Source organism: Prunus avium, chromosome 7 (assembly GCF_965620075.1).
Source record: "Prunus avium chromosome 7, drPruAviu1.hap1.1, whole genome shotgun sequence".
In the NCBI taxonomy this organism is placed as follows: Eukaryota; Viridiplantae; Streptophyta; class Magnoliopsida; order Rosales; family Rosaceae; genus Prunus; species Prunus avium.
The window spans coordinates 29,574,541-29,587,171 of NC_142290.1; the positions used below are offsets into that span (position 1 = coordinate 29,574,541).

The 12,631-nt window shown below is 36.8% G+C and overlaps 1 protein-coding gene across 1 annotated transcript; it reads right to left on the minus strand.

Moving 5' to 3' along the window:
* Positions 1–1,121: 1,121 nt before the first annotated feature.
* On the minus strand, positions 1,122–2,458 carry LOC148293297 (uncharacterized). Its single transcript, XM_088255878.1, has one exon. It carries the CDS (start codon positions 2,418–2,420, stop codon positions 1,122–1,124), a length of 1,299 nt encoding a protein of 432 aa, XP_088112004.1. The 5' UTR covers positions 2,421–2,458.
* Between the last annotated feature and the right edge of the window lie 10,173 nt (positions 2,459–12,631).

The following is a 12,631-nucleotide window of genomic DNA, read 5'->3' on the forward strand; positions in this document are numbered from 1 at the left end:
ATCTGTTATTCTTCCTTTCGCTGCAAGCATCTCCTTTCTCCCCCAAATTCTTCTCATCCTTCAATCAAAAAATTCCCTCTTTCTCATTGATCCTCAACCAAAAAATAAAAAATATATATATATATATATATATATATAATGAGAAAGGGAGAGAATTAATTACAAATACTTAATGAAAGGAGAGAGAAGAAAAATCAATCTTATCAGAATTTTATCTCCAATTCATAAAATATTTAAATTAAAGAAATTTAATTTGAAAAGTCAATGTAGATCTGAACCTTTGAAAGCTTATAAATATAATGGTTCAGAAATTATATAATAACTTATGTAAAAATTATGATGCCATGAATCCGCCCTATATATATAGGGGTGCCATATCTTCTTTATATTTTTCTCTTTTGATCCCTAGTAGAATGATTTTTCTTTGTGTGTTTGTGGGTTTTGATTGGATTCAATGTTTTGATTTTTTTTTTTAAATTTTTTATAAGGGGGTTTTTTGGTCGAAGAAACTGAATTCATTCAGATGAGGTCCCGCACGAGTTGGGTTCGTTTCAATGATGCAAACTCAAAATGACTTGTTACCAGTTGGAACCCGGGTGTCTATATGATTGTTCTATTGTCCTAGGAGTCCATACTTGGTAGCGCGCATTCTAAAACAAAAGACAAAAAATTGAGAAAGAACGGAATTTGTTATATATCAAAGTTGCAAAAAATAAAAAACTCCCATAGAAAATGAAGTTTGTGATAGATAACAAAGTTCCCACAGTAATAGTAAATTTATATTCCAACCAGAAGAAAATTAATTAATATTTCTGAGTCACTGCACTTTTTTTTCTTTTCTTATTTGATTACATTTGGAAGACCATAAAAGCTGACGGTTGATGCTCCACTCCCTGCATTCATCACTTCATGAATTCGCCTATTCCAAAGTCAAAAGTTAAGCAAAACTTTATTGAAATACCTCAACTAAAACAACTGTAAGATTAAAACAAGAAATCATAAGTCACAACATGGAATAATATCCAATGACACTAGAAGTGTACACTCCAATTACTGAGATATATAGGGATCAAGGAAAGGAAAGAAATTGTATTGCATAGCAGTAGGAGAAGCTTACTTAATTAGCGCACAAAGCAACTGAGCAGTTTGCCCTCGAACATGCTACTAGATTCTGAAGCAAAATCGAAAGGAAAGATGCACGAACCCAAAGTTTTGGCTGAGAAGAATCTTGTAGAATTACCATCCTTCTCGGAAATGGAAAATTCGAATGTCACGACAATAAGATCCATGTCCTCATCCGCAAGAATAAAATCATCATCGTCAGCTTCTGCGATGTAACAGGCAATAACAAAGCAGACTTTTTGACCTCCTAGATGGACAAAACTAAACGTGTCCTCTGATCCAAAAACTAATTCACTGAACTGTGTCAGCAGATGTAGAGGGGTGATGCGATGACAATAAAAATAACCATTTTCATCATCCTTGAACATGGTGTAGGCTACTACATCATAGCCATGTCCAGGGATGTTTTCATAGCCAAACACTATCATATTACAGTTATCATCCTCCTCCAAGTCCAACACTAATGCCCTGCCTTCGAAGGGAAAAGGTTCAGCACAGCACAAAGACCATTGGCCGGGATTCGGGGCATCGACGTCAAAGCAGAACACCGAAGTTATTGGGGTAGAGACCATGATCTTGGTGCCCACGATTGCATAAGAGAAGTAACGATGTTCACCAGGATACGGCCACACATATGGAGGGTCCGGCAGAGTGGTCCAAGTCCCCTTATTCGAGTTAAACTCCTCAAAAGCCGGACTAAAGAAATTTACCGGACCACCAGAGAGAACGAACAGCTTCCCAGCAACCTCAACCACCAATGGTTGAGGTTTCCCTTGATGAAGTTCACCATAGCAGCAGTCCCCCTTGATGATCCCCCCACCGTGACCGTGACTGTGACTGTGACAGTGACTGTGAGGAGGCGGAAAAGATCCAAAACTGTTACTGTGATTGTAAACTTTGGCCTTTGTTTTCTCATCATCATCTGTCTCAAACAGATAAATTTGTGTGCCCGCATCTAGTTGTATAAACGTCGTGTTCTGCTCCGGGTCGTACGGTTTGAAGCCACCGGCAAGAAGAATTTGGGAGCCGAACAAACAGCAACCCATCGAGTAGGGAACATCCTTGCCCTCCACAGAAGCCAGTTTTCGCAGCAACTCTAATCTGTCAATCTTTAATTGAGATTTGGATTTGAGTATGGATGATAAGTCGCTCAATCCGATGGCGCAGATATCGTAACGAGCATGACCACTCCTCCTATTGCACTTGTAGGTACATATATATAGAGACCTACTGTTGGTATCAGTATCGTCCGCCACGGCCCCCTCCGGAATTCCCATCACGCGTAGCCTCCTCGCCATTGTTGTTTTTCTTTTTGGAGCTCTCTGATCTATTCTATCAGCTCTAGGTTTTCTGATTTCTTATGTTGGCTTATGTGCTGTGCTGCACCAAAGGATTTACACGCTTTATATAAAAAAATTAATGAATGTATGTTTTGGCGTGTGTTAATTAGAGGAGATTTATTTCCTAATTTGTGTAGTAGACTAAAATCTTGTACAATTGTAGACTTTGTTTCCTATTTTCTTTTTCTTTTTTCTTTTCTACATATGCGTTAACCCTACTTTTTTACTCTCTTTTTAATTTTTTTTATTGGACCCCATTACATATACTTGTCGTTTATAACTGTAGTCCTCATATTTAACAACAAAAAACATATAATTGCCCTAATTAATAGAGGAAAACTTAATCAAAAACAGGAAATAAACCAAATCCTAATTGGAATATAAAAAATAAAAAAAACTAAAGCTTAGCGTTATTGGCTAAAAAGCCGACTGTCTTGGAAGAGAGTGCATGTAAGTACATGCAATATCCGGATTTTCCAATGAAAAGTAGTTGCCTTCTTTCTTTCTCCGCAAGTAGAAACACTTTTCCTCCCAATCAAAATGTGATTTCCTTATTTCAATGAGAAATACTAAATAAACATCAGATGAGAGCAAGTCTATATAGAAACTCTCAAATCCCGGTAGTATTTCTATTCTCTAATTTGCCAAAGACCAGAAAATTTAGACCAGCTAATGTAGCAGACACAGTCAAATTATTCAAGAGTCAAACAGCCTATAGTTTAATTTTTAACAGAGACATTTTTATAGAAATTGTTTTATGAAGTGACAGCAATATTATATCCTATTCAAACTGTCAAACAAACGCCAACACAAACTCAATACCAACATCTGGAACTTTCCTTGCATCAAATACAAACAAGCAACGGAAGAGTGCCCTAGGGCGAAATGGAAATCGAAAAAGAAAAGAGTTAACGGCTCCTTTGCGGGATCCCCTGCATTTCAGAAGCAGTTATTAGACAGTGTTTTATTCTAAGAACAAAAACAAAACTTAATGTACAATATAATTATGTGTTGTTATGGACAGGGATACAACTTTACAATTTTCTAATTTAACTATCCGTCTGATTACCATATCGAAATACTTTCCTTGCTTGGCAGGGTCAATATGGAAGTAACTAAACGGTAGGCTTCAGTTTCCTCTGTCAGTGCCAACCATGACTAAGAAGGTAGAGAAGATATACGGGTATATATATACACAAGAACATCAGAGAACCTATTTATTGTTTTTATTCTTCTCTGGTAAATTAGCTGTGACTTGAGATTAAAAAAAAAAAAAAGGGAATACTTGTAAGTTCTTTTTAATTTCAGTGTTGCAAAAAGGAGAATTTTCTGTGATTATTTCATCATGGAAAACTTGATGTGGAATATTCTGGGTTTGCTTGTCTCTGACAGAGGCAGCGTCAGGGAACACGGTTAGCATTTGGATATAGAAATTTTAGGGAATTATGTGTTGGATATAGAAATTTCTAAATGTTGTGTAGGAATCCACTATTCCAAAGGTAAACTTAACTGTGAAATACATTTTTGTATAAATTCGTATTTTTAAGTTTTTAAATATGCTCATTGTGCAGGTATACTGGTGTCCTGGCTTGCTTAGGGACATTCATTCTTCTGGGTACATCTTACAATCTGTTTGTGCAGGGGTTTTCTCAAGACTTTTTAACCGTGGGAATAATCTGCTTTGTCATTATCTGACCCAATCATCTTGGTTGGATGCGAACACCTCTGGGCATCGGGTTATTATTTGAGTGTGAATATCTTTGACATTAAGATGTATTGCTTCTCTGATTGAGATACTGCTAGTAGTGGATATGACTGTTATGTCAAGAATACTTTGGCCCTTGTTTATATTCTTCTTGCAGTCTGTAAATCTGTTTTTAACTCCGAGTGACGATTTTGTTTTTTGGTCTGTAACTCCGAGTAGCTATTACTGGTGCAATACAGATTTGGGACCCTTTGAACTGGCTCTGTTGATTGAAAAACAGTCACAGCCTTAGTTGATCCATTGCTTTCAGTGTCATCATGACTAAATTTCATACTATGCATGGCATGAGGATGCTAGGAAGAATGAATGAAATGGAATTGTCTGGTAGAATTGTATGATAGGGAAAGTGCAGACCCTCCCACTTGTCGGGGCTACTGGGTTGAAATCTCTGTATTCGATCGCCTTGAATATGGTAGTCATGCATTCATAACAAATTCTTTGAATTACTCATTGTACGTAACATTTCTTCAGCAAATTAGCCAAAACAAATGATCAATGATTATCATTGATAATTCCCAATTGGAAATTTGGATACAGTTGAATAAACTTATATATCAATCCCCAATATGATAGTCAAAGCAATAGCTTATACTCCTTGAAGCCCTCTTGGACAGGAGGGGTTAGTATTTGATTGGAACTATTTTAGTTATAACCAGCCATAAGTATGACCAATCTTCGCTTTTCAGTTCTAAGCAGTCTAAATTTTTCTTAATTGAAGCAGAGAAACAATTACAAACCCCAATTGTTATGACATTGCATTTGGAAATGCCCAACAAAAATCACCCATTAACGTTCTACTATGATGCTCTTGTTTCTAACAATCGATATAGGATTCCCGTTGCACTCCTTTTTTGGCCTCCCAGGTGGTGATCTTCACTGGCACAGCGAACCACTCGTGTCCAAGATTCAACAAATTGCAGATCAAGGGGATCCTAAAACATATATATGAGCCTTGTGATTCTTAAAATCTTTCATATGAAAAATAGTGTTATTGTCCACCTGAAATCTATATTACAAGGTATCATTTCCTGCTGCACCCCACAAAAACTTCAGAATGTACACTTCAAACAAATGCAGGTACCATCACTGGCGCATCAACTACTTGCACCAAAAGTTGTGAAATTCTAATGTTCTTCTAAGAAGTCAACTAGTACCTCTAGTACCTGAAAAAATACGTACAAATTTATCGGGTAATCAGTAAGTGAAAGGCACTACCGGAGATTCATTAGTTGTTATCCTGGGCCTATTAATTACTTGTTTGGACACACTGATTCAATTTTAACAAGTACACATGCATGCAAGCAAAACATCAAAATGCATTGCTAAAAGTCAAATATGATGAAACCTAGAACTTCTGCATTTGTCTTAAGCACGATGAACCACCGGAACAAAGGAATTGCAAAGAACGAACCAGCATAAATCTGCAAAATAATTGCAGGAAAAGATAAATCTAACCCCATACTATATTATAATTACGTATATGGATGTGTATATACTGTATATATCATTGACAGGATGAAGGTCAGTGTTCTAAAGCACTTAAAGATCAGTTGACCAGTAAACATCGTTAACTACGAAATGTATAACAGGAGAAAGTTCAAATTTCTCAGCACTTAAAGATGAACTGAGCATTAGAGAATCAGATTCAATTTCTGTACAAATCAATTGCAAAAAGGCACATATGCTTACTTCCAATTTTTCAACTCCGATCACCAGCACATCAACGAAGCCACTTGATGGTTACTGTTATTAAAAGGCTACCCCAAGAAATCAGATTTTTAAAGGTGCAGTGAGATCACATGAAAAATAGCTGCCAAAAATTAAAATAGAAGATAACTATAATGCCACTAACCAAGTAGACAAAGTTCGTGAAAGTAACCAGTCAAGAAAATTCCAAATGTCGATATCAGAATTCAGGCTTTTTATGACTTTTCCATAATAAATAATAAAAGTAAAACATAAACGAACACTTCCGTAATAACACCAGAAGTCATGAGCAAAACTCTCACTTGTATTATTGATTAAATAAGAACTATTTAACAAAAATATATATAGTCTGGATCACAGGTAGGGAATTTTTATTTAATTGAAAGCAAATCATACCTGAAGTAGTGGAAATATGCCAGTAATAAACTTAATAAAACCAACTGGTGCTGTTTATACCAGAATCAACAGCCAATAAGAACAAGACACGTGGACAAATAGAGCACAGTCATGGTTGCCTTCGGCACCTGGCCTACCGATCTTGCGACTAGGGCAAATCCCTCATCAGGACAGGTGGCACGCTCACAGCCCATGTCTACGCATTCAGTTTCCCTGTTTCCATTTCTCCTGTTCCCACCTGTTTCTTTCTTATTTTATTGACATGTGTCCTCTAACTTAACAGAAGGTTAACTCTGTTAAGTGTCATTTTTATTAACAAAATATTAAATGTTAAAATAAATTTATTCAAAAGCACGGTCATTTCATCTTCTCCGGCACCCACTACCACCCCCAGGCAGCGATGGCAACATATCCAAATCCACATCTATGCCTTCATCTTTTATGGTCCCTTCATTTCAACAAACATGCCCTCTTTTCCCCTTCCTTTGCCTCTACATTCCCAGGGTGGAGGGATATCCCATTTTTTAAGTAATAGAAAACTCTTGTTTTCTGATGTGTGAGTGAGGATTGAAAATTGAAAGTTGTTCTTCGCATGTCCCACAAATATTCTTCATGGCCTAGCTATTCCCAAATCAATGCAATCCAAAGACAACAACGTCTCCATGAAGAATATTGACAATTGTGTGGTGCAACATATTTATAGAGAAAAGAACTGTGTGGCTGATTGTCTTGCCTCTTGGAGCTACAATGTGGACCTGGGATTTTATGCCTTTGCGACTCCTCCTGTTTGGGTGAGCTCTATATTGGCTAATGATGTCTCAAGGGTGAGGGTGACTAGAACTCGGCTAGTCTGTCCTGTTTAGGCTTGTTGTTTGTCTCAAGGGTAACGCCTCCATGATTGCATCTATAAAAATAAAAAGGGATTGTCACCACCTTCTAGGGTGGGGTGGTTGTGGTGGGTGGCGGTTGAGGTCCGGGGGGGTGGCTGCTGCGTTTTATCTTTTACTTCAATTTTGAGTTTTTTTATTTATAAATAATTTGATTCAAAGTTAACAGTGTTTTGTGGCATGTTAAGTGAGGACACATGTCAATAAAATAAGAAAGAAACAGGTGGCAACAGGAGAAATGGAAACAGGGAAACTCCACTCTACAGTCCCACATCGAAACTCTAAACAAAATGCACACCTCCCAAGGCCTATAAAGGAGGGTAACAGTCCCAAAATGGAGGTAATCAGAACTTACGGCATACTACCTATTGTTCTGTCAGTTTCATTTACTAAATCCGTACTTACTCAAGCATCGGAGAGCCTTCGGCCGGTACCACACCGGTGCCCTAGGTCTTACCGAGTGTTTCTCATCTTGCAGATCACACGCTCTACTGAGGCCCAAAGCATACACAAAGCCCAATATCACTAAGTTGAGACCAAAAAGTGCCAAACCACTTTTTCGCATCAACAGGTGCAATTGAAGTATCCCTTCAAATAAGAATGGAAGCGGGACACATCAGATCAATTTAGAGTAATTCCAACTAAGCAATAGCAAAGTTCAACTCACATATACTATATACTAGCCTCTCCGCACGCGCTTTCGCGCTTGCAAGAGGCTTTTTTTTTTAATTTAAATTTTATTTTAGAATTAAAAAAGATAATGGGTAGTTGTTTTCCATAAAAATATGATCCATTATCTGATTTTTCTTTTAATATTAATTTTTTTAAATAAGAAAAAGTGTGAATTTACCATATTATCCTCATTTAATTAATAATTTCAATTCTTAATGTTTGCATTAACCAAGGGCATTTTCTGGTATTTTGAATGCTTCACCATTCTCTGCCTTTTATGCTTTATATATATAAAGTCAAGTTGCTGAATTTTAATAGATTTCGTTTATCTAAACCAAGTTTTCCTACCAGTACTAACCTTTCTTGTTTTAAATAACTTAACACTTCCTAAAACCGAGAAATTATAGAATAGTACGGTATCACCACGTCAGCTGGTGATACTTCCATTCAAAATTCGCCACATATATTATTTTTTGACAATTCAACACTCATATTTACTTTAAAAATAAAAATAAAATGATTTTTAAAGAAACCCCAAATATGAAATACACTTCCTAAAACCAACCCCAAATATTTCCTTAAAAAAATGTCAATTAAAAATAAAATTATTTCCTAAAGAAACGCCAAACTTAATGTGTTTCTTCCTCTTATTTGTTATTTTTCCTTTCTCTGCAAGTCTCTCCTTTCTGAGTCCAGATCTTCTGTCCCCTATCTAATTCAATGGCATCTGTCTTTAAACTGCACATAACCTTAACCCTACTTTATATATATATATATATATATATATATATATATATATATATATATATATATATATATATATATATATTGTAACAACCCAAACCTTAATTAATATTTAATTAATAATTTAATAGAGGAAAAGACAAGTATACCCCTAGAATATTTTATTAGGTTTTAAGTTGACTTTTTGACCGGGAAAGAATTTGGGAAATATCCACTTGTATCGTTGCGTAGAGCGCGATGAAAAGAGTCCGTAGACACGTAATGGACTCGAATCGGTTTTGTAACGAAGAAATTACGAGCAAAATACATAGAAAGGGCAAAATGGTAATTTTTAAAATCAAATTTCCTTCTCTCTCTCCTTATGCCTTATATGTACATGCCCACCTCCATCTAGCATGAGGCCTTTTGGGAGCTCACTGGCTTCGGATTCATGGGAACTCCGAAGTTAAGCGAGTTCGGGTTGGAGCAATCCCAGGATGGGTAACCTACTAGGAAGTTGTTCGTGAGTTTCCAAAAACAAAACCGTGATGGTAGAGAAGGGGGCCCAAAGCGGATAATATTGTGGTACAGCGGAGCCGATCCCGGGATGTAACATAATAGGAGAAACCATATGCATATCAGGAGATTGAGAGGTATGAGCACTAGAATCATGAGGAGATGTAGAGATAACATCTAGGACAGAAGTAGTAGCTTGAGCCAACAAATATGTTGAAGATGATGAATCTGAAGGAAGCACTGAACCAGCATGATCCACATATGGAAATTGGGGAAAATATAAAGGATTAGTTGGTGGAGAGCATGTGGAAGACATAGAAGAAACTGATGTAGAACCACCCTTGTCCTTGAGTTGACCAGAGGGAAAAACGGTCTCATCAAATAGGACATGTCGAGAGACAATCAGTTTGTTGGCATAAGTATCAAAACAAATGTATCCTTTATACTGAGAAGCATAACCAAGGAAAATACATTGTGTAGTTTTAGGCTGAAATTTATTGTGATTATAAGGCTTCATAGAGGGATAACAAGCACAACCAAATATCCTGAGATGGTGAAGAGAAGGAGAGGATCCATACAACACTTCATAAGGCGATTGCATATGTAAAGGCTGACAAGGCAGTCGATTAATCAAGTAAGTTGCAGTTGCACAAGCATGAAACCGGTATTTTTCAACAATGAGGCAGCTTGCAATAAAGTGATGGCAGTTTCCATCAAGTGTATATTCTTTCGTTCGGCTAATCCATTCTGTTCTGGTGTGTAAGGGCAAGATCTATGATGTAAAATACCCTTAGAAGCTAAAAAGTGCTGAAACTGATTACCAATGTACTCCTCCCCCCCTCCATCACTTTGGAGCACTTGAATAGAAGTAGAAAATTGATTGAGCACAAAAGACCAAAAGTGCACAAAATTAGAGTAAACTTCTTATTTATTTCTCAAGGGAAAGATCCATGCGTAACGATAACAAGTACATTCATCTATGAAAGAAACATAGTATCGAAAGCCTTCAATAGAAGTACAAGAAGATGGTCCCCAAAGGTCACTATGAATGACTTGAAATGGTTTATCAGATTTAATAGGAACTAAAGTAAAAGGCAGCTTAGTAAATTTGCCCTTCAAACAAGCTTCACATATAGCAGAATACATAGAGGATGCAAAGATACCATATTGATCCAAAGCAAGTTGCACAACTGAGTTTGTAGGATGTCCAAGTTTGCAATGCCAAAGATCTGAAGTAACCTTCTGTCCAAGCAAGGCAGTAGAAGAAGCAGTGTGATTAAGAGGACGAGGCACAGGATAAAGTCCATTACTGCTCAATCCTTTGTACAGAAGTTTCCCTGTAGCTATGTCCTGTATATATAAGCAATTGGCATCAAAGATACATCGGCAATTATTTTCTTTGCATAATTGATTGACAGATTAAACGAGTAGATAACTGAGGAACATGAAGAACTGAATTAAGTTGAAAAACATGACTTGGAGTAGGAAGAATAGAGGCTCCAATGTGAGCAATATTGAGACCTGCTCCATTAGCAGCTGTGATAGTATCAGCATTAGGATAAGAAGCAAGTGTAGACAAAGCAAAGATATCTACAGTCATACGGTAGCCCCAGAATCAGCAATCCAAACTTCTTGAGAAGAAGATGCCTGAGCAGACATGGCACTCATCTGAGGGGAAAGAGAAGCATAACTGTCTCTAAAGTGACAAGTGAGGGTAGTGTGATTCCTTTTCCAACAAATTTGACAACATTCAATATCAGCATATTGAGATGAGGTAGATCGATAATTGCAAGTTGCTGCAATGTGTCCTCTTTTGTTGCAAATTTGACAAGTAGGCACATAATATGAACCAGAGAATGGAGGAACATGCTTTGGCCGGCCAAGAATCCCACTTGAATTATTGTAATTACCATTCTTTCTAGGAAATCTTTGAAAAGTATTATAGGATTGAAGACCTCTACCACGATCTCGAAAAGATGAACAACGAAATCCATAAGATGAATTGGGAGAATATGACACAGATTGAGGTGGCACAAAAGAAGGCACAGAATTTGCAGCATTTGGCTTGACAGCCATAGCAGAAAGCAAAGGAATTTGTCGAGCAGTTTTTTCAAGAGTAGATTCCTCAGCCTTAAGTTGAAAACGAAGTTCTTTCATTGATAAAACACTCTCCCTACCACAAATCACGGCCTTAATAGTATTGTACTCAGCAGGTAAACCTTTGAGAGTAAGAATCATGATATCTTCATCAGAGATGTCAACACCAACAGCAGAAAGTTGATCCCTGGAATCCTTGATCTTCTGAAGATATTGGTCAATATACTCAGGACCCTTCTTAATATTCTGAAGATCAATTTTCATCTGGAAAATACTTGTCTGAGATATGCTTGCAAATCGTTCCTTGAGATTGAGCCACATTTCACGAGAACTTTGACTAACAATTACATAGGAAATTGCAGAGGAGGACAAAATAGCAGTAATTAAGATCATCAAGGCATTATCATGGATTTTCCAAACCTTATAGGCATCAGAGACAGTGCGATTTTCAACAGCACTAGTGAATTGAGCAGGACAGGGCATAGAACCATAAAAAAATCCTAGAACGCCATGACCATGAAGCAAAAGCTCCATTTGGAAATTCCAGGTAACGTAGTTCGTATCATCGAGTTTTACAGTCACTGTATTACCAACAGTAGGAATTAAAGAAGAAATCGGAGATTGAGCAAGAACTAACTGAGAAGCAGTCACCATTGTAACCAAGAATTTATGAGAAATCGAAGAAATTGCAAGAAATTTGGGACAAAGCGAACAGGTAGAAAGAAGATAGATCAAGAATAAAGAGAGAAGACGACAGCGGAATTAAGATCGAAGAAGAAGAAGCGTTAGCCTTGTGGCTCTTGATACCATGAAAACATTAAAGAGAATGAGAAGAATATGAGAGAATTGAAGAAAAAGATTTTGTTTTCTATTTATGTTTCTTGCTAAATCAATGAATTACAGCATATACGATTCTTATGTATTGTTACATTGTAATCTTCTCGACTAAGCAATCTAACTAACTCAACAAATCACGACATGACACTTGTCATCTTATAGGTACATATGCCTTTACATCCTATCATGGCGGGTCTCCAATACTTTTTTTTTTTTTTTTTTTTTTTGCACTCGTTGATTTTTTAATTGTTTAAAATTTCTGTTTTTTGTTTTTGTTTTCTTTTTCTTTTTTCTTTTTTTTGTAATTCTTAACGGATTATCGTGTCTTGTGATTCTCGAATTGTAACAGGTCGTGTTCGTGTTTAACATTTTCAACTCTTTTTCTTATCGTGTCATGACGTGTCAACCCGTTAAGAAAAACGGGTTGACACGAAAACGACAAGAATGCCAGGTCTAGCGCTCCATAACAAAACGAGTGCAGGCTATAACCAAATTGGAATTCTACCCAATATTTGGCCTAGGCTAAATTCCCACCCACCCAAATACATGGGTTCGGATGTATTTTGGGC

Bases quoted from the DNA above. Each gene is read 5' to 3' on its own strand.
- LOC148293297 (XM_088255878.1), bottom strand. From the start codon at position 2,420: ATGGCGAGGAGGCTACGCGTGATGGGAATTCCGGAGGGGGCCGTGGCG.